The sequence below is a fragment of the Ostrea edulis genome, chromosome 7 (genome assembly GCF_947568905.1).
Source record: "Ostrea edulis chromosome 7, xbOstEdul1.1, whole genome shotgun sequence".
In the NCBI taxonomy this organism is placed as follows: Eukaryota; Metazoa; Mollusca; class Bivalvia; order Ostreida; family Ostreidae; genus Ostrea; species Ostrea edulis.
The window spans coordinates 9,235,165-9,244,305 of NC_079170.1; the positions used below are offsets into that span (position 1 = coordinate 9,235,165).

The 9,141-nt window shown below is 36.2% G+C and overlaps 1 protein-coding gene across 2 annotated transcripts; it reads right to left on the reverse strand.

The window, feature by feature from the left end:
- Nucleotides 1-814: 814 nt before the first annotated feature.
- LOC125655567 (uncharacterized) lies at nucleotides 815-4,528 on the reverse strand. 2 transcript variants are annotated; one of them, XM_048885891.2, is made up of 6 exons: nucleotides 4,134-4,528; nucleotides 3,782-3,867; nucleotides 3,020-3,264; nucleotides 2,728-2,875; nucleotides 2,367-2,516; nucleotides 815-1,915 (listed from the first exon to the last, which is right to left on the reverse strand). In XM_048885891.2, the coding sequence occupies exons 2-6, from the start codon at nucleotides 3,855-3,857 to the stop codon at nucleotides 1,803-1,805; spliced, it is 732 nt and encodes a 243-aa protein (XP_048741848.2). In that variant the 5' UTR covers nucleotides 3,858-3,867; nucleotides 4,134-4,528; the 3' UTR covers nucleotides 815-1,802. The 2 variants fall into 2 exon arrangements, with proteins under 2 accessions (XP_048741848.2, XP_055999200.1); XM_056143225.1 differs by having other exon boundaries at nucleotides 3,981-4,244.
- Between the last annotated feature and the right edge of the window lie 4,613 nt (nucleotides 4,529-9,141).

A 9,141-nucleotide genomic window follows, 5' to 3' on the forward strand; every position in this document is an offset into this window, starting at 1 on the left:
CGAATGGAATTATATGTTAATGCAAGGCAAACTCCTTAATAAATAATTCTTTGTGTGATGATGATGCCAAAACACGACAACATTCCCCAGAGAACTTGTCAACTTTGTTGAAGAAAGAGCATTCGATCAACATCACGAAACTTAATCCTGATGTTTGGCATATACACTAGTTCTCATTTTGTATTTGTTGTGAGGGGACGGAGTATATAAGTTATCCACACTCTAATTTTGTATTTGTTGTGAGGGGCCGGAGTATATAAGTTATCCACACTCTAATTTTGTATTTGTTGTGAGGGGCCGGAGTATATAAGTTATCCACACTCTAAAGGAAACACTGCTCTTTATAGACATAAGCTGTGCATGTCTTGATATAGTGGGCCCTCTCTTTATATGATGTGGATCTTCCCGTTTTGTAATGCGGGTTGGGATTGGTTACATTCTTCTCGTTATATAATATGGGTTAGGATTGGTTACATTCTTCTCGTTTTGTAATGCGGGTTAGGATTGGTTACATTCTTCTCGTTTTGTAATGCGGGTTAGGATTGGTTACATTCTTCTCGTTTTGTAATGCGGGTTGGGATTGGTTACATTCTTCTCGTTATATAATACAGGTTAGGATTGGTTACATTCTTCTCGTTATAAAATACGGGTTAGGATTGGTTACATTCTTCTCGTTATATAATACAGGTTAGGATTGGTTACATTCTTCTCGTTATAAAATACGGGTTAGGATTGGTTACATTCTTCTCGTTGTGTAATACGGGTTAGGATTGGTTACAACTGCAGTACTTAGCTATCAGAAATTTGATTACAATGTGTTTCAAAATATATTTATTAAAAAGTATATAACATATTACATTTAAAAAAATATAGACATGAAAAATCAATAATGATGATGATGGCATACAAATAGACAGTCATTTTGAGATTCCAACTCCTGGAAGAAAAACGTGGAGATAATATGCAAGTCTGTTGTCTGAATCCAAAGGTTGATGTGTTACAAATCAATATATTAATGTTACAAATCAATAATTCTATGAATGTTATAAATCAATACAATGATATTACAAAACAATATATTTAAATTCTCGCATGTTTTTTGTTAGGAAAACCTTTAAAAATGCTGTGTTGTTATTGGACAACAACATCAGTGTGACAAATATACTTAAACAACCAATGTTATAAACATTACCATTAAAAAAAAACAACCTTGTCTATTTTGTGACCCTATGATCTTGTCGAGTCATGACCAACGAACTGATGGTGAATCTAAAGTTATAAAGATACTTTTAAATACAATGTAATCAAAAGAATGACTAAGTAACTGTACATGTACGTATTTCGTGTCCTAGCACAATGGATGCTAAATAAATCCTGTACTGCAGCAGTCAGTTTATAATGGATTGTGGTATTCTGGGATTGCTTGTAAATATAATTCTTCATCTCCATAAATAAACATAGAGTGTACAACTAAATTTACCCATCTAGATACATAAAATACAACCGTAAAAAAAAAATATGATCTATAATGAGTGAAACTGAAGTTTCCTGCCATGTTCATGAACCTGACAAGCAGCATAGCGCGAAATAACAAAAATTTAGCAGGCAGCATGATCGCCTATAATCGTATAGATCTACATGTAGTACAAATATATCTGAAGCTTAAAGACACTTAGATAAAACCTTGAATTGTCTTTTTAAAATGAGTGATACAGTTTGATGTTGTTACAAGATATTTGTGAAAGGGATTTTCAAACCAAGAATCGTGTACGTAACGATCATATAAACAACTGTCTGTTACGTCACACGATCTGCCTCGTGTTCACCACGACAGGGACGGTAACTGTGTACTCTGATGTCACCGTCCCGCTGCCAGGATACGGGGGTGGAAGATCCGAGCTCATCGGTGATGGACCTGAAATTAATCCACAGAAACGTGTTGCAATTAGAAAGTGTATTAAGAGCATCGAGAAACTAAGATTCACTAATTTTTTGTTAAATCATTTTAATATTCTCCATCGAAAGTATACCAAAGATCGCTGGTCATGTTAATGATTAATCCTTTCGAAATTTCGTTTTCTGAACCCTCGAGTCCATGAAATAAAACTGATGTTGTGTTTACAAAAGTGATCGAAATTTCAAAACCTTAATTTTATTTTGTAGAACAGAAAATACAAAAAATAATATGAGAGATATTCATTCATATAACACATTTTATTCAATATAGGTCTATATGTATGTTTTAAAAGTATATGCTTCAATTATGGTTCGGATCCAGATTAAACATACTGATTTTATGAAACTCTAAAAAAAAAAAAAAAAAAAAAAAAAAAAAAAAAAAATAGTGTGATACGTGTGCACATTACCTGACGACGTATTAATCAGACGTGTGTGGGGGATACCGGTATTTCTGAATACAGTTCCAGTTGATCTTTTTCGACGACAAATAATGATGAAAAACACAGTAACCCCCACAGTAACCGCTACCACGGCAACAAGACCGATCACCCAGGTGTCTGTCAATAAATTCATAAAATCATAAATGACCAGACTATATCGGTGAATGTACACTGAGCCACCCGCGTGTCAGCTTAAAAGACTGGTCATCAGTCCGGTCTGGTCAAAGTTCAAATCTAATTACGAATTCATAAAATTATCTTTTATCATTACAGCTGTAGAAAATATTCCTGTTATGTTCTATACAGTGCTTGATATTGGTGTACTTACAGTCTTCGTGTTGTTGGGCATATACTCTCAGCCGGAAAGAACTTTCTGATTCGTATAACTTATAAATGTTATCAAATGATAATCCTATGTCTAAATCGTCATTTTCCTCAGCACAAAACTTGCCAGGGGTACTCATACAGCCATATGTCTGGGGTGTAAAAAGGACAAAATAAGTTTTCAACATTAATTATGTAAACAGATTTAGCTGACGGAATGAGAATACATCGGAATCACTCCAAACCCTCTCTAAATTCCCAGAAAAAATGGTTGACCTATTAAGTACTACACGCACCTGTTGAGTCTGTACGGCCGCCTCGTTGTCGTAATAATTGACATGAATGTTGCAATCTTGTATATTATAGGACTCCACCTCCACGCAGATTTTACTTCGTGATTCCGTTGGGTTAAACGTCACCCTACACTCGCTAGATAAGTATGCCCCTGAGTGAGAATTTCTACTCCAAACAACATAAAATTCTTGTGTAGCACCCACTGTGTAGAATGTTGAGCCTAAACATGTGGACTTTGAAAGGGTGACTGAAACACAACCACAATAGTAAGATTAAAAATCTGACAGTGTGACTCATTAGAGAGAGAGAGAGAGAGAGAGAGAGAGAGAGAGAGAGAGAGAGAGAGAGAGAGCCATGGACTATGTTATTCACATTATCTTTTTTTTCTACTATGTACAATTTTCTTCATCACTAACTCAGTAAGTAAAAAAAAAAATACTAATTCCTCCACTACTAAATGAAAGGCTTTTAAAATTATTACACTGTGTGCTGTTTTCTTCATCAGTAAGTACCTTATGAAATATTTTTCTTCGTTATGACCGTATTTAAGGAATTAATTTATTATTTTTTCGTAGGATGGAGGTATACCACCAAAAACAAAGGACTGAAAACTGCATCATTCCTGAGTGATGCAAAGTTTTCTGGGTTTTTTCCCCCCGTAGTACACCTCCATCCAAAGAAGAAGAAAATGATAAATTCTTTCCTTATCATTCAAATATATTACTAATTTCCTTACTACTAAATACGTATGTACTAATACTTACTTGTCTCGCTGGATTTACTGTCCACCAATACGAACAGCAAGCCTGACGCAACGCTTAAAATCCAAAATGGTGCCATTCTGTGGGGCCTACAACACAATAAGTAGGTCGTTACTTTCTCTGTTTTGATATAACGGATGCTCTGGTGAGTTTAAATAATGAAGTAAAGACGTGCACATTCACTTATAAACATTAAAAAAACCTGATTTCAATTCTGCTGTCTACCACGTCAAAATCAAGTCTACTTCCTGTTTACAAAATCACACAATAAAGGAATAATGTCTCGTCATTACATTTTAACAAAACGCTTATCACTTCCGTGTTTTAAGTTAACAATGTCTGACTTTATACTCACTCAAATGATCACCTTCGTAGCAGTTATTCAATCCGAGAGAGTAGATCCTTCTAATAGATTTCTTAAAAAATGGCTGCACGCTTTCCTTTCAATGTTAACAACGCTTCGCATGACCGATTATACGTGCGATGTGAAATTTCCCGGTATTTTGTATCTAAAGGCATGTACAAACATTGCTGTAATAAAAACAGCGATTTATATCGAATCAAAGAGAAGATTACCAACCCGGTGCATGGTTTTCCTTATATTAAATGCATATTTATTCTGGCATGAAGAATAAATATATGATTACAGTACTAGATACACGTGAATACGTGAAAACTGGAACGTTATGACATGAATTGTTTGTAAACAAGAGTGAGAATAAGTCATACATTACAAATTGTGTAGTTCTAAAGACAATAATTTAGGGGTACATTACAAATTATGTACTTTTAAAGACTTGAGGAATGATGTGCTATATGACAAACAATACCAGAAGTATAAAATTAATAAATATAATCAATTAATTATATGTGTATGGTATTTATTTAACAAATATTCTTACGATTACAAAATAACACTGGGCTTATTAAAATAAAATGTTATCAGTGTATGTTCCGATATGGCCAGACGACTTTTTTTATATTGATTGCCAGAGTCCAAATATAAACCTGGTATTTTTTTATTTATTTATTTTTTTTTTTTTACAGTATTACCTTGTAGTTATTGAAAAATCTAAATATTGATAAATCTTGAAAACTCCAAATATGTGAGAAAAATAAATTCTTCCCCCTATCTAAACTCATGTGGGACCAGGAACTCACTGGACCACGGTAGTGACCACGGTAGTGATATTGTATTTCCTTTATTTATACAGACTATTTTCTCCTGTGTTAGTTAGCCAGATTTTATTATGAGTATCCCTATGAAGAATATCACACCGTTGTTTTTACCCACTGCCCTCGTATCAGCCCGAGTTGGTGGTACCCAATCTCTACCCAGAGTTATCGTTCCTTACACTCACATACACATACCCCTGTTAACGTCTCAAAATAAGCAATGTTATTCCACATGTAAATCCACTTTCTTTTTTACGGCTAATAAAACTAAAAGCTACTTTATAAAATATTGGTAAAATGTAGGTCAAGAAACTATTTGTAGATTTTTTCCCATTACTATATATTCTTCATGTACCTATGTATAGGCCTGGTGCAATAGAACAACCCAATATCCACGTTTCAACCCAAATCAATGCTTCTTGTGTCACAAAAAGAGTTGACATCTACTCAGTATTTATTTATTTATGTATATTTTTGTAACTGAAGTCAAAACCATATGTTATTTGAACATACGTGCCATTTTACAAAAATCTTGTAAAACCCTTGAGACGTTGACAGAGGTGCAAGTGAGAGCAAGGAACGACAACTCTGGGTAGAGATTGGGTGGTACCGACCCGTGCCTGAGGGCTCGATACCTCCCGAGGGCCGCATGGTTAATACCAGTGAGTGAGATTGTTTGTATCATGCACTTAATTGAACTGGAATGCTACACCAGTGAGAGAAATTTAGTATGGCTGAAATGTAGAGGATATGTTCAACAATATTTTGAAATTGGTTGTATATTGTTTAACGTCCTTCATAAGATGTTTTCACTCATATGGAGACGTCACCATTGCCGGTGAAGGGCTAAAGTTCTTGTTTTCGTGTTTGTTGCAGGCGCCGCGGCTGTTACATTTCAAAACAACATCTCTCGAGCTCGGAGGTTATCCTGCAACATACACGAACACGCGATAATCATTTCTTACGTATATTATTGTATAACTGGGAACGCATTTGATAGCGTCCTTGCAATTAGGTTTGCTGCAATAAACAAATTAACAATTCGAGTTCTTGTCCTTCTTCTTCTTCTTCCGGAAATACACCCCTATAACGGAAATCAAGTGGAAAATGGTCCTACATTTGCGATGTTGGGTGTTTTGGCGTTTGGACATAAGCATTTCTCTTGCACATGTAAGGAAAGACGATTCATATTGTGTTTATAAGCTGTATTCAGAGCGTTTCTCAAGGATGCCTGGGGGAAAACCTTGTATAGGATAGAAAAGGGTTGTGAAGTACATGTGAGCGCTTTCTATATATATGTAGAATTGTAGTTGCAAACATCTGCTAATTAGTCGAATATAATTTTCCATATTCCTTCCGTTTTTGCCTCAAAAAATATATTTGCCCTGATTACTTTTCACGAACACTGTTGTTTGTTCTTTAACTTTTCATGAATACTGTGAATATTGAAAAAATAAATCCGAATCACCCCAGATACTTAATATCATCTTAGTACACAGGGGCAGATCCAAAAATTCTTAAAAGGGGGGAAGGTATATACATACATGTACAATTAATTTAGGTATTCGGGGAGGGGGGTTCCATCATCAAAATGTGTTATTTTTACCTTTTCTAAGCATTTTTTTCTGACGAAATGGGGGGGGGGGGTGGACTCCCGGGGCCCCATCCCTGGATCTGCCACTGGTACATCTTTACAAGTCAAGGGTTATTGAGTGCGAGGTAACGAATCAATAACCCTTGACTTGTGAAGATGCTGGTACAACTGTACTGGTTGGTTGTATATTGTTTAACGTCCTGCTCGAGAAGTTTTCACTCATATGGAGACGTCACCATTGCCGGTGAAGGGATGCAAAATTTAGGCCTATGCTCGACACTTAAATGGCCTTTGCGCAGGGAGAGATTTTTATCTGGGCCTCGGTTTTTGCGGTTTCATCCGAAGGACCGGTCCATTCAGTCGCCTCTTACGACAAGCAAGGGGCTCCCAGGACCTATTCTAACTCGGATCTCCACGGGATTATATATAAAATCGACATATGAATGAAAATTATTATTGTTAATAGATGTATCTAAATGTCGCATTGAAAGCCATAGCAAGAGATGTTTTCTTCTGACGTACATGTAGAATTTTTTAAAGATTAAAAATTCAGCTTCATAAGAATGTAAAAACAAGTCAGCTAACAAAGGAGTACCATCTGCGCCCATGGAAATTCCAACAGACATGGGAATATAAAGCTCCCTCTATTATAACATGGGAATATAAAGCCCCCTCTATTTAGTATTATAACATGGGAATATAAAGCCCCCTCTATTATAACATGGGAATATAAAGCCTCCTCTATTATAACATGGGAATATAAAGCTCCCTCTATTATAACATGGGAATATAAAGCTCCCTCTATTATAACATGGGAATATAAAGCTCCCTCTATTATAACATGGGAATATAAAGCCCCCTCTATTATAACATGGGAATATAAAGCCCCCTCTATTATAACATGGGAATATAAAGCCCCCTCTATTATAACATGGGAATATAAAGCCCCCTCTATTATAACATGGGAATATAAACCTCCCTCTATTATAACATGGGAATATAAACCTCCCTCTATTATAACATGGGAATATAAAGCTCCCTCTATTATAACATGGGAATATAAAGCCCCCTCTATTATAACATGGGAATATAAAGCCCCCTCTATCATAACATGGGAATATAAAGCCCCCTCTATTATAACATGGGAATATAAAGCTCCCTCTATCATAACATGGGAATATAAAGCCCCCTCTATTATAACATGGGAATATAAAGCCCCCTCTATCATAACATGGGAATATAAAGCCCCCTCTATTATAACATGGGAATATAAAGCTCCCTCTATGATAGCTTGAATTAGACACACATACACTTAACCTACAATCTAATTAAAATAAGATCTTCTTTAACCGTTACACTGGAGAAGGATCTGACAGCATTGCGTTTGAGGTCATGTTATTTCACCTTTCTTACTTGACCGATCAAATGACGGCTTTCGCTAACATGAAAATATTGCTGTTTTATCGGAACCTACTTGGCATTTATCATACGCATGCCAATAATACCGAGAATCGATTGATTGTATCTTGTTTAACGTCCCTCTCGAGAATTTTTCTCGAAATATGGGGACGTCACTAATACCGGTGAAGGGCTTTAAATTTAGGCCTATGCTCGGCGCTTACGGCCTTTGAGTAGTGAGGGTTCTTTAGCGTACCACACCTACTATGACACGGGACATGGAACACGAACGGATTATGTCAGAAAGCAACAGACCCATACCGCTATCCACTCAGTTCTTGAGCAGGGTTCCGTGTCAGTGTGACTAGGCTTTACATCTAGTCTCTTGGTGACTTTCAGCAATATAGTGTCTGTGGGACTTTAAGCAATATAGTGTCTGTGGGACTTTTGCACATGATTCGGGAATTGTGGCTAGGTTTCGGAAATTGTGGGCTGTGTCGGAGTACAACAGAATTGTTAGTTAATCACTCTGTCTGCTTTGAACTACTGTTTATTCACATAATTAAGTTTGAAACATTCATTCGTACCCAAAATTGGTGTTGTTTATTTCGTACGATGGAAAAGGATGGGAGTTTTTGCCCCCTCCCTAGCCTATTTTTTTCTTGTATACTGACGACCCCCACCCCCAGTACATTGAAACAACCCTCTGACCTTTAACATAACAGTTGTAAGACACCCATTGAAACCATTTCAAACTGATAGACATTTCACCATTGTGTCAAAATGGGCTTTAAATTGATATCATCAACAAAGGAGCGTAAGTCATTATGATTCCATGTAAGAGGGCAACTTTAGAAGGACTATACAAATTGTGTTAGTTAGCTAACGTCCCTTCGAGAATTTTCCACTCATATCGAGACATTACTTGGGGCCGTCGTATTGCGCGCCAAATTAACATAAACGCAGATAATTGGAGAATCCTACATGTATCATGCGCGCAATAATTCAATTGATACGCGCATCAATGAAATCAATTATTGTTCTCATCAATATTGAATTGAATTATTGTGCACAGTAATTGAATTGATGCGGGCATTTTCACAGTGGAATTACTGTGACATGCTCCATTATACATGAAATATGTAGCCCGATTATCGCCACAGTATATTGAACATAGTCCTTCGTATATAACGGT